General features: G+C 43.8%; 1 protein-coding gene across 3 annotated transcripts in view; it reads left to right on the plus strand.

The window, feature by feature from the left end:
• Positions 1 to 12,880, plus strand: part of FARP1 (FERM, ARH/RhoGEF and pleckstrin domain protein 1) — a 314,829-nt gene that overhangs the window by 228,154 nt on the left and 73,795 nt on the right. For all 3 annotated transcript variants that reach the window (XM_032151148.2, XM_032151146.2, XM_058438026.1), the window contains exons 4-5: positions 4,154 to 4,196; positions 6,860 to 6,938. In XM_032151148.2, coding sequence (XP_032007039.1) covers positions 4,154 to 4,196; positions 6,860 to 6,938 — 122 coding nt within the window. The remainder of the gene's footprint in view (positions 1 to 4,153; positions 4,197 to 6,859; positions 6,939 to 12,880) is intronic.

The raw sequence follows: 12,880 nt of genomic DNA on the forward strand, positions 1-12,880 counted from the left end.
CAGACCTTCTCCCTCAGCTCTGCAATCTAGCTGGGAAACAGATAGGTCCTCACAGGCCACGCGTCCTCACCCAGCCTGATTGGGTTGGGGTGTGATTGGTGCCTTTCAGTGTTCCCACTGCGGAGCTGCTGAACACACTGAATTACCCAGGCCCATCTTGAGCTCCCAGCCCCACGTGTTAAAAAACCACATGTTCCCTTGGCTCAAATCGGTGCTTGTGTTTGATGCTTTCCATAGAAATGCCAGAAACGGAGAGATGTTTAAAAACAATTCATAAAATAGGCAACTGTACTGCCAAAGTGTCATTGATTGGTCCTGGGGAGTTTGCAGAAGTTTAGGCTGGTTCTGTGGCCACGCTGGCAGTGGCAAGAGAGTTTAGTGGCCGGGACAGCAGGCTCCCAGTGGGCTCTCTGGTTAAGTCACCCTCTCAAGCAGCATGACTATTTGGAAACTTCTCCACTCTCCTGTATCCTCCAGCTCTCTGATTTTACAAGGGAAACACAAGGCATCGGAGAGGAATTTTCTTATTTTCCTAACACAGAAAGATGAACCTCATTCGATCTGTCATTAGCCTGCCCCTATCCCTCTCACAGCTGTTGTTTCCATCCTAAGCCAGTGTCCTGGGTTTTACAGCTCTGTGTTCGCATCGTCTCAGGTCTCTTTGGACATGGGTCATCGCCTCTTGCCCCTGTTTTTAACCCCTCCCTTTCTTAAATACACGCAGGTCATTCCAATTAAAGACAAGTAAATGGGCTGGGCACTGTGGCTCATGCCTGTAATCCCAGCACTTTGGGAGGCCGAGGCAGGTGGATTGCTTGAGCCCAGGGTTTCGAGACCAGCCTGGGCAACATGGCAAAACCCTGTCTCTACAAAAAATATGAAAGTTAGCCAGGCATGGTGGCCTGCGCCTGTAGTCCCAGCTACCCAGGAAGCTGAGATGGGAGGATTGCCTGAGCCTGGGAAGTTGAGGCTGCGCCACTGCACTCCAATCTGGGTGACAGTGAGACGCTGCCTCAAACAACAACAACAAAACAAGCAAATGAACAATACCCTTACTGATTCCCCAGCCAGCTACCCCCCATTCTGTTGCCTCTTGCTTCACAGCCAAGTTACTTGATGAAGCCATTCATCCTCTTCCCCGTGCACCAGACGTTCAGACCCATCCCTGGGTCAAGTGACCTGCTAAATCACTGAATGAAGGACTAGTGTGAGTTTGAGACAGTTCTCAGTATTCTTCCTTTGCGAACACTGTCATCCCATGATGTCCATGACACAGTTCTCTCCTTCCTTTACTTCACGCTGCCTCTCCTCCTACCTGGCTGTCCATGGTGGACATACTGGCCAATGCTCATGCATTTTAATTCTTTAGACTCTACGCTGGCCATCTTATCCTCCATGGAGTCAGGGTGGTGGCGACTTCTAAATGTGAGCTGTCTTGCCCAGGCTTCTCCTCTGAGCTCCAGATGAATGTGTGTCATTGTTGTATACTGTCTCTTCCTGTATGATCCAAGGGCACCTCAGAAAATTAACATGGCTAGAACCTCTCAGCCCCAGTCATCCTGCAGTGCTCCCTATCTCTGGAGATGGCACCAGTGTCTGCCCATATGCCTGCTGCAGAAATCTCAGTGTCATTCCGGTTATTGTCACCTTCCTTCCTTGGGTATCATATCCATCAGTGCATTTCACTGCTCTTTACCTCTTCAATTGTTCTTGAATCCATCTACTTTCTCAAACTCTACTTCTGCCATTCTGGTCCAAAATACCGTCTTGTCTTGCCTAGACAATTGCCAACAGCTCAACCTGCATCCATTCTTGCTCCTTCTAACCTGTTCTCACGCTGCCAGACTCATCTTTTAAAAATGCAACTCTAATCAAGTCCTCCCCATGAGGTAGATCCTTCCCATTGCTCTTAGGATAAGGACAAAGCATCTGAATGTGGCCTCGGCGGGGCCAGGCCTCTTCCTGACCCACCAGCCCTGCTCTGCAGCCATGGTGATCATCCGGGCATCAGGACTAGGGTTTTTACTGTCTGTCTTCATAGATTCTGCTTGTCTTTCTTCCCTTTCAGATCTTAGCACAGGGTCATTTTCAGGGAAGCTTGCTCCCTACCTCTGCCCCTTCCGTGTGTATTGCACATGTATAGAATTTTCTGCATATTGTGGTGTTTTGACATCTTAAAATACCTTTCTGGCTAAGAAGAGACTGCGGCTCCCAGTGCTAGCCAATTCTTAGAGCTAGCAGGGCCCAGCTTGGGGGACCCACCTTTGATATACAAAGAAACCAACCCAGGGCTGCCTCCCTTATCTGACCTGCCCATCCCTGGGAGCAGTATTCCTCTGCCTGAATCATCTCAGCGCCTGGTAACAGGCAACTCCAGACCGCTCCTGTAATTAAGAGACTGCCAAAATTATTCCAACGAGCCAGTCCTAAACTGGGTACCCTGCCTTGCCCTGCCATGGAAATCTCAATAAAGGTCTAGGCTCTCCTGTGACTCTTGTCTTTTGAATTTATTTATTTATTTCTTTTTTCGAGATGGAGTCTTGCTCTGTCCCCCAGGCTGGAGTGCAGTGGCGCGATCTTGGCTCACTGCAACTTCCATCTCTCGGGTTCAAGTGATTCTCCTGCCTCAGCCTCCCAAGTAGCTGGGATTACAGGTGCCCACCACCGTGCCCAGCTAATTTTTATATTTGTAGTGCAGATGGGGTTTCACCATGTTGGCTAGGGTGGTCTCGAACTCCTGACCTCGAGATCCATCTGCCTCGGCCTCCCAAAGTGCTGGGATTACAGGTGTTGGCCACCGCACCTGGTCCGTCTTTAGATTTTTAATGCCTGCATGGTAATGTGTCATATCGATGTACATTGTTCTACTTAGGTTACTGTAAAAATGTTTACGATTATAAAAACGCTGCAATTAGTATTCCTTGTGTGTGCAGAAATTCATAATTTCCCAAAGTGAAATGGCTGGGTAATACTTTTTAGGGCTTAGGTCCTGATTCTCTAATAAGTCTCCAGAAAAGTTGTACTAATCCATGTATCAGTAGAGTAAGATGGTGCCTGCTTCCCTGAACCCTGGCCAACTTTGGCTATTATAAAATATAAACATGCAAGCAAGTGTGTGTACAGCCATATCTTGATGGAAATTTAATGGGTGGAAATGGTATTTAATTGTTTTAATTTGCATTTCTAGTGCAAATTACTCCTGAACGTCAACAATTTTCTGTTAGCTGTTGGCATTTTCTCTTTGTAACTTATCTGTGGTTCTCAGCATGGTTTTCTAAAGGGCTGTTTCATGTTTTCATATTTACTTATAAAACCCTCTTTCTATTAAGCACATTAACTTAGTTTTGTCATATATGCAAATATGAGCTTCTATGGAACCCTTTCAAATGACTAGAAATTCAAGGGGGAGTTTAAAGAAAAAAATACATGAAATGGGATGGTCAACTTACATTTTATTAATAAGGGCAGCAGGTTTCTCTCTTCCTTGAAAATTTTGCTACCCAGACTGTGTGCCAAGAGGCAGATGTGTGAAAGAGTCTGGACTTTGAAGTTAGATCGGATTTCAGTCCTACCAGTGTCACTCTCTAGCTGAGGGACCTGGGGCAAATTAGCCTCTGCAAGTCTCAGATGTCACTCCTGGGTAACAAGGATCCCTCTGGCCTTGTCTGGAGAGGTCAGTAGCTTATAGGTAGTGCGTGGTGCAGAGGTGGCGTTCTGTAAATATTCATTCCCTTTCTGCATCCCTCAAAGATGTGCTCTTCTAGACACTCACACATCTGTGTATTCTGTTTCAATAAGGAATGTACGTATTTCACTCAGCTAGTAGTCACTATTGAAATCATGCATTAATATTTTCCAAATAGGTCAATATGATAAATGTATAAATGAGAATAGAAAAATTCTTAGTTAACCATGTGTATCTGAGTCTAGGAGCAATTTTAATTTTCAAGCTCAGGGATAATATCAGCAAATTAGGATCTGTTCTATAAAAGTGGTAGACAATGTAAGATACGGCATTCTGGAGAAAAATGCGACAGACGGCCTCATATCTTCAAAAATATTTTGATTTTAAAGAGCTTTAAACAAAATCTCAAAATACTTGCACTCTTTCATTGAGAACTTAGGTCTCAATCTGTTCTTTTTTCCCTTCTAGGTGTGGCTGGATCTCCTAAAACCCATTGTGAAACAGATTAGAAGTAAGTATATACCATATGTTTAATAGTGATGTGAAATCTGAAGCCAGACAGTTTCATGTCTAGACATCTCTTGCCCTGTGGCATGAAGCACTAGAAACACTAATTCTTCTACCCCATAATTGCTTTTTCATCATCCACTAATCCATGTACTGTTAAAATGTGTGTCTTCTGCAGTTTTAATGTGTAACAGTTTGATAATCAAAACCGAGCTTGGAAAATAAAATATCGTTTTGATTAACAACTGAAGCCTGCTGTTATCTTAAACCCCAGAATAATTGAGCTTGTCTTGTCTATGCCATTGTTCCTTTCTGTCACTTTCAAAAGGAAGAGGTGGAGCCATTTATTCCTAAAATTGTTTTTAGGTTTTTGGTCCTTCCTCTTCAAAGCCTGTGAAATCAGAATGCAAGTATTGTTTGGGAAAAAGAGTGGCCGAAAGTGTGTGTGTGTGTGTGTTGTGTGTGTGTGTGTGTGTGTGTGTGTGTGTGTGTGTGTGTTTGTGTTTCTGAGTAGCAAGCAGAGCCCTGAAGGGAGCTTGGCATGTATGCATTTAGACTGTGTGTTGGAAAGAAAAGATTAAGGAATGTGTAGGGGAGGAACAAAGAAAAAGAATGCTTGCTTTTTCTCTCTCCTTGTGTCTTCCCCTCTCTATGCTTTGAGTTAAAATTCAGCATCAAGCTGTGGTCCCAATGTCATCCCAAATGGCCCTTCAATGTAGTCAGAGTCTGGATAAAAGTCTGAGAATACTGTATCCTTTTAGTTGAGCATGAAGCTTACAATACCTTTGGGATCGTTTGTATGTCTGATTAAGAAACCCCACTGGGCCACTTACAGCAATTTATGTGGATGTAATAAACACGCAGCACAATTTCTGTGTGGCCTGTGTGCAGTTGAAATTGATGTTGATCATCTACAATTTCAATTAAGCAGTTACTTATACTGACAATGAAATGGCTATCATTTAATATTTGCTGGGTGTCCTGAGCATGGCTGGCAGGCAACGACTAGTGTTGGGGGGGAAGAGAAGCCCCGCAGCCTCATGGGCCCAGGTAGCATAGAGTCTAGAAGATCGACATTTGTCCCCTGCACGAAGGGAACTGCTAACAGTGGGAAGTTATATCTTTGGCGCAGACCTGAAGACAGAGTTGACTGTGGTTGGGTCAGAGCTGAAGCATTAGTGTAGCTGTCTCCTCCATATGCTGTGACAGGCCATGTGTGACAAAGCTGTCATTTGGCATTGAGTGCTAGCATCTTCCTAGTTTTAAGTTTTCTAAGGATCTGAGTAGCCGCTCAGTGAAAATTGCAGAGAATAAGTGGCGCAGCCTTCTCGTCTTCCTCATTTTGCTACTGTTACTTTGTGCTCCAGAAGTGACATGTAGGAGTTTAATTTTCATGCCTTGTTTTTTTCTCCCAATTTTGTACATATTGTCAACATCTTTATTGTATGTCATTTTTGCTTTTTTTAAACTTGAATATGTGATCACAGAAGTTATAATACATAATTAGTATTTGTATATGATCGTGGAAAGTAAAACAGACATTTTTCTGCTTTTGTAATACTACAGCTAAAATTTGGATTTCATTATAGTACCTTATATTTCATAGAACATAAATGTATTGCTGTTATTCCAAATGGCAGACCTTTTAAGATGGCTTATATTGTAGCTTACACATCAAAACAAAAAAACCCCAACCCAAATCACAGATGATAATAATGATGATGATGATTATGATTGAGATGGAGTCTTGCTCTGTCACCCCAGGCTGGAGTGCAGTGGCACGATCTCAGCTCACTGCCATCTCTACTTCCTGGGTTCAAATGAGTCTCATGCCTCAGCCCCCTGAATAGCTGGGATTACAGGCACCCACCACCACGCCTGGCTAATTTTTATGTTTTTAGTACAGATAGGGTTTTGCCATCTTGGCCAGGCTGGTTTCAAACTCCTGGCCACAGGTGGTCCGTCCACCTCAGCCTCCCAAATTGCTGGCATTACAGGTGGGAGCCACTGCGTGTGGCCGCAGAGTTTGTCCTGTTTTTTTTCTTTTTTTTTTTAATTCTGAAAAGTTATTCATCTTATTCAATGTGTCCCTCCCCTCACTCCCTATCTACTTCCTGATTTTGTCTAAACTCATTGGTAAGACGGTTTATAAGATACTTATAAAGGCCTTGGCTGGTTGAGACAAAGGCAGGGCCACGTCTGGTGTGTGTTTTCCCCAGAGCTCAGAAGAGCACCTAGAGGCTGAAAACATATTTGATGAACACATTAGCAACTGTACCTTATAAATAGTTAAATATAATGAATTGCATAACTGATGTACGTTTTCGTTATTTGGGCAAAACTAGCCAATTAGATACATTTTGGAAGACAAATGACTTTATTTTAAAAAACCTAGATAAAATTTAAGTCTCCAGAGAAAAAGTTTAATAGCTCTATGTAGTACTTTTGTCATAGTATTTTTTAAAAATGGATCTCTCTTTCTGTTTTTAATGGAAGTGTGAATTAGTAGCTGAACTTGGCCAGTTGTTAAGTGACTTGGAAAATGGCAGATATGCTCTTGGCAGCTTGGAATGAAATGCATTATTTGTATTTGTAAAGTCTTTTTCTTTAATGGCATTTGAAACACAAATCAGTAAATGCTTTACTTCTTTTTTTCTTCTTCTTTAGGGCCAAAGCATGTTGTTGTTAAGTTTGTGGTGAAATTCTTTCCGCCTGACCACACACAACTCCAAGAAGAACTCACAAGGTTAGTAGTGGTTTGGAAACTGTGTATTTTTTGCTACAGAGTACACAGGAAAAGAGAAAATGAATGTTCTCAATTGATGACACAAACATTTTCATAATGTTTACTTGACCAGCATCTGTTCTGTGCTGAACAGTTTAACCTCCCTCTTTCCCAGCCCTGCTTACGAAAATGGGAGGGAAGTACCGTTTTCCCTAAAACCTGGTTTCTTGAAGGTTGTGATCTGAAGTGAATCCTGGGCTTATACTCTGTTAATATCATATTTTCCATCTTATATGTCACATCATGGACTGTTTTGGATGTGAATCTCTTCTGTGAAACCAACGTGTCAACTCAGAGTTTATCTTTGCCGCTGCCATGGGTGGTAGATTTGGCAGGAACTGGAGGTCAGTTCTTTTCAAAGTGTTACCGAGTGGAAGAAGTCCAGGCGTTGAGTCAGACCTAGCTTCGGCCACCATCCTGCCACTTGCTGTGACGGGCCAGTTACTTTCTCCCTTTGTGTTGCCATTAATTCCCCTATTACAGTGTGGACTCTAATGCTCGCTTGGCCAGAGTGGTTTTGAGGATAAGCAGCATTATACTAGAGTAGCTGGGATCCAGTAGGGACACTGTAAATGGTGACTGTCATCACCACCTTTGTCATCATCACCATCACTGTTTTCATTGTCGTCACCATCATCATCACCATCGTCATTATCACCATCATCACTTCTACTCATTCTATATATACTTTTTTTTTTTTTTGCAACAGAGTCTCTCTCTGTTGCCCAGGTTGGAGCACAGTGACGCAATCTTGGCCCACTGCAACCTCTTGCCTCCCGGATTCAAGCGATTCTCCTGCCTCCGCCTCCTGAGTAGCTGGGACTACAGGTGCCCACCACCACACCCGGCTAATTTTATATTTTTAGTAGAGACGGGGTTTCACCATGTTGGCCAGACTGGTCTCGAACTCCTGACCTCAAGTGATCCACCTGCTTCAGCCTCCCAAAATGCTGGGATTATGTGCCTGAGCCACTGCGCCTAACCTCATTTTATAATTTGAGGCAAGACTGATGGTTTTCCAAAAGAGGGCAGAGCTGGCAGGAACATGTGTAAATAAAATGATTCCCTTTCAAGAGAATCCTTCAGAGGACACTAATCTAACCAACCTAATTCTTATCATACATGGTGTTCAAGCAGTGACTGTTTAATACCGAGGCCATCACATCCTTCCTCATCCCTCTCAGTACAGAGCACAGTATCTTGGGTCATCATTGATCATCATTGATCAAAGGGATGAAGATACTGATGTAGTCAGTAATATTTATTAAGTGTGCCCTGTGTGCAAGCATTGTTCTAGGCATTGGGAATGCAGTGATGAAAAGACCAGAATGCTCTCATGGAAACAGACAAAGCGGTTAAATAAACAAGATAATGTCAGTGGCAAGAACTCTTTAGGTAATTGAAGTAGGAGGATGTGATAGAGGTGCCTGGGTGATGACTTCAGGCTGGTGGGTCTGGGATGCCTTTTGAGGAAGTGAGAAGGAACCATCAGTCATTTACTGAGAAAGAGCTTTCCAGAGAGATGGAGCAGTCAGTACTCTGCCCAAGGCGGGAATCAGCTCCAAGCATTCAAATACATAAAGGAGGGCCAGCATGGCAGGAGTGTTGGGAGCGCCGTGGCGAGGTGGGAGAGAGGCTTGACACACATAGTGTTGAAAGATTGGCTGCCATGTGGATGTTGGGGGGAGAAGGAGAGTCCCGGGGCATCCTGTGAGGAGGTGGTCACAGTAATCCATGCCATGATGGTGGCAAAGAAGCCACCAATAGGTAGCAGTAGAAATGGAGGCCAAGTAATTGTGTTTGGAACATGTACCAGAAGCAGGGTCCCTCTGTCTTGGTGATGAGGTGGTGGTGGACTCTGAGGGAGGGAGAGGGGGCACTTAGATTTTTGACTTGAGTGACTCGGGGGAGATGGTATTAGGGGTTACTAAAATGAGAAAAGGATGGAGGAAAGTGGAGGACTGTTGGGGAGTGGAAAGTCAGGGTGTTTCTGGCCACATAATCTGGCCATGTTTGAGATACCTGTTAGATGTCCTGTGACCCCAGCAGCAGCAGGAAAGACATCAGATACAGGAGTGTGTAGCTCCAGGGAGACAGTGACAAAGACTTCCCACTGCTTTGTGTTTTCTGAATGAGATGCTGCTAATCACCCACATCCACTTAGAATCCTCAAATCAGCGAAGAAGGCAAAGGCAGCCAGGAATTGGCAGAAAGCAGCAGCCTTCTGGGAGCTACCTGCAGAGGAGGGACAGCCCGCGCTGCTAAGCTGAGCTGCACAGGACTGAGGGCTGGCTGATGACAGGGCGGCCTTTTACTGGGGCTGCTGTGTCTTGGTTTCTCGGGCTGGTTTTCCTGTCGTTGGAAACTGCATTGCCCTGAGCTCTGCGTGCTGAAATAAATCTAAGGGCAAGTCCGGCTGTTGGAGGAATGTAATTGTGTTTGGAATAAGTAGCGTCAGTAGCGTGCCTTTTCCTCATGTGAATCACCAGGCCTCTTTCTTGCTCAGGAAGTTGGAGGCACAAATCCTGTTTCCCCCTCACCCCCACCCCCCTGTGTTTTGTTTGTTTGTTTGTTTTTTTCATTAAAAATTCTGTTTTGCAAATAGTTTTGCACCTTTGCAGTTTTTGTGAATTGTTGTCTCTAGAGGTTTGCAGTTGTCTACCATTCTGGCCCTTGCTCTGAAACTCCATACAGCTTGTTACCATCAAGCCGCATGTGCCTGGTACATTGCCAGCTCCTCTGTCAGTGCTGACAAACTCCTAAAGTTACACGAGCTCAGCTGGACGGAGCAGGTTTTTGTTGTTTTTGTTTTCTGGCACCCAGTGTGAACTGACATTTAAGAAGTCTTTTCCAAGGAGACAGTTCTTTTGGCTCATTGTTGAATAAAATTGATCTGAAATTCCTACTTTTTTAAATCATCTCTCTGTCACTCCCCACTTGGTACAAGGCATAGAGAACCTCACGGGGCCGATGTGTTGGGACTCTCGTGTCTCAGATTCCTATAGAAGCAAAAATGGACTGACTATTGAGATTTCAGGTGCTGTTCTTTGGCAGATGGTGAATGAGGGGATGTTGGGAGAAGCTCCATGTCAGCTGTGCTTTGTGGGGAGGGACGCATTCACAGAAGTGGGACAGATGGAGAAACTGGCCTGTGGTTCAGCAGAGCATAAGTGACTCTAGCTCTGTAGTTAATGTTTTGGGCCTCCAGGAATAGCTCTTTCAGCTTCCCATTGATATAGATAGGAGATTCAGTTGCACTCTGCTGTTAAACAAGAAGCTGGATTCCTTTCTATTTATTGAACTGCAAGTGGAATGCCATCCTATTGACAGCAGCACCCAGACATCTAGAAGGAGAAGCGTATTGACTGCTGGGTGCAGCCTCAAAACAATGAATGAGGGTCTTTGGAAAAGATTATCCCAGTTTTTCTTTTTTTCTTTTTTTTGAGATGGAGTCTCGCTCTGTCGCCCAGGCTGGAGTGCAATGGCACAATCTTGGCTCACTGCAACCTCCGCCTCCCGGGTTCAAGCGATTCTTCTGCATCAGCCTCCCAAGTAGCTGGGACTACAAGGCGCCTGCCACCACGCCCAGCTAATTTTTGTATTTTTAGTAGAGACAGGGTTTCACCATATTGGCCAGGCTGCTCTTGAACTCCTGACCTCGTGATCTGCCTGCCTCGGCCTCCCAAAGTGCTGGGATTACAGGCGTGAGTCGCTGCACCCTGCCAGATGATCTCAGTTTTTCTTATTGCGTGGCTTGGTATCACTTTCCTTGTGCCAACTTTAGCCACCCTTTGTTCTTCACCTTCTCTCTGGACATCCTGTCTTCAGTTGGATCCAGCTTCTACTTGCCTGTGTTCTTATAGTTGAGGGGACCCTATCAGAACATGCTGCTCTGTGCCCTGCACACCCTGCTGAAGTGTTATCTTAGACTGCAGGAGAATTATAAATTGCTTATATGTAATAAGAAAAGAGGGAAGATGGTGGTCTTCCAGATGAAATAAATTATTCATATTGAAAGCAAGGCATCAAATGGGTGTGATGTGTGACTCTTGCAGTCCCTAGAAGTGAAGTCCCTCTGTCTGCCCCTGCCACAATCATTGTCACTCTCCTCATGTCCACCCTTCTGCTAAGGAAACTTGATTCCATTTTGAGCACTTTATGTTTTCATTTGTGTTTACCGGTTTAATTTTATTTAGTGCCCACCAAGTAAAACTTAGCCTCTAGCTCTTGTGAGACTGATTGGAATTGCTTCATTGGACAGTACTAAAGGTGTTTCAAAATCTCTAAAGCTAGCATCGCGGCCAGCATGCTCAGCTTACAGCTCATGGTAAGAAAAGTGGACAGAGTTAGTACCCAGGAAGCTACTTCTCATGTTACAAGGGCCTTGGAACAGGAAGAGTCCACGTAATCAGGGGGAGCCACGTTCTTCCTTCAGCCTTCAAAATAGCCTTGTGCCCTCCTAGTAAGTGTGTGTGTTTTCAGAACCTGATGCCATCTTGCAGCCCATGTGTGATTGTCACCAAAGGTCCCCGGAGCCTGCCAGACTCTGCCCATGCATTTGTTGCTGAAAACCTCTTTGTGAACACAGAACCTCATGTTTGAAATGATAAATGGTAAAATATTCAGAATGTAATTTTAAAACAGGTAAAATATTCAGAATGTCATTTTAAAACATGAAGCCCTCCTATTTAATGAAAAACCAATTAGAATTAAAAACTGTAGCTCTACAAAGTGTTGGGCTCAAAAGACAGTGACTATAATCCAGCACGATAGTTGGTATTCCCTCCTCCCATATGAGGTTTAGATTGTTTTATATTCTCTGCTTTTCTTCCCTTTCACTTTCCAGAGATAGACACACACACACACACAAACACACACACACACACACACACACACACAGAGAGAAAGGGGGTTGGGGGAGAGACAGAAGGGTAGAGCAAGAGAACAAGAATAAAATTAGGGAGGTCAGAGAAAGGCCCACTGGTAGGTCTGTAGTCCGTAGGGTGCTTTTTGCTGGTTATACAATTGCTGCTGTGGTTTTTTAGTTCTTAATAATAAAACTTCCTAAATGACTTAAAATGGATTATTCTTTTATTTTTAAAAACTGCCAACTTTCATTGAATATTTTTGTTCTAATAGTGTTTTCCATGTATCTCATTTAATTCTTATGGAAACCTCTATGGCTAATACTGTTAAAGGCCCTTTTGAAAATCAAAAATACCCTTTCATTATTATAATAATAGTAAACATACATTGTAGAAAGTTAGAATAGACAAATGAATAAGACTAAGAAAGTAGAAACATTGCATTCCCACTGCCCATCACATTAGTAAGATATCCTTTCTAAATTTTTCTGTGCATACGTATGTACTTTTCATCTCATCTAATACATTGGCCATATTCACATTTCCCTATTTATCCCCTAACTGTCCTTTATATCTGTTTATTCTAAAATAAGATTGGCTGGGCACAGTGGCTCATACCTGTAATCCCAGCACTTTGGGAGGCTGAAGCAGGAGGATCTCTTGAACCTAGCAGTTTGAGACCAGCCTGGGCAACACAGGGAGACCTGTCTCTACAAACAATTTAAAAAATTAGCTGGGCTTGGTGGTGTGTACCTGTAATCACAGCTACTCAGGAGGCTGAGGCAGGAGGATTGCTTGAGCCCCCAGAGGCTGCAGTGAGCAGTGATTGCACCACTATACTCTAGCCTGGAAAACAGAGCAAGACTCTGTCTCAATCAGTCAATTAATCAAATTTAAAAAAAGATCCACTCTAGGACCACATATTGCATCTAGTTCATATGTCATCTGGGCCTATGTAAGTTAGTCCCTCATTTTCTTTTCCTCATGAGAGCATCTTGTTGAAGAAATTGGACCAGCTATACTACACAGTATCCTACT

Source organism: Hylobates moloch, unplaced genomic scaffold, assembly GCF_009828535.3.
Source record: "Hylobates moloch isolate HMO894 unplaced genomic scaffold, HMol_V3 SCAFFOLD_4, whole genome shotgun sequence".
In the NCBI taxonomy this organism is placed as follows: domain Eukaryota; kingdom Metazoa; phylum Chordata; class Mammalia; order Primates; family Hylobatidae; genus Hylobates; species Hylobates moloch.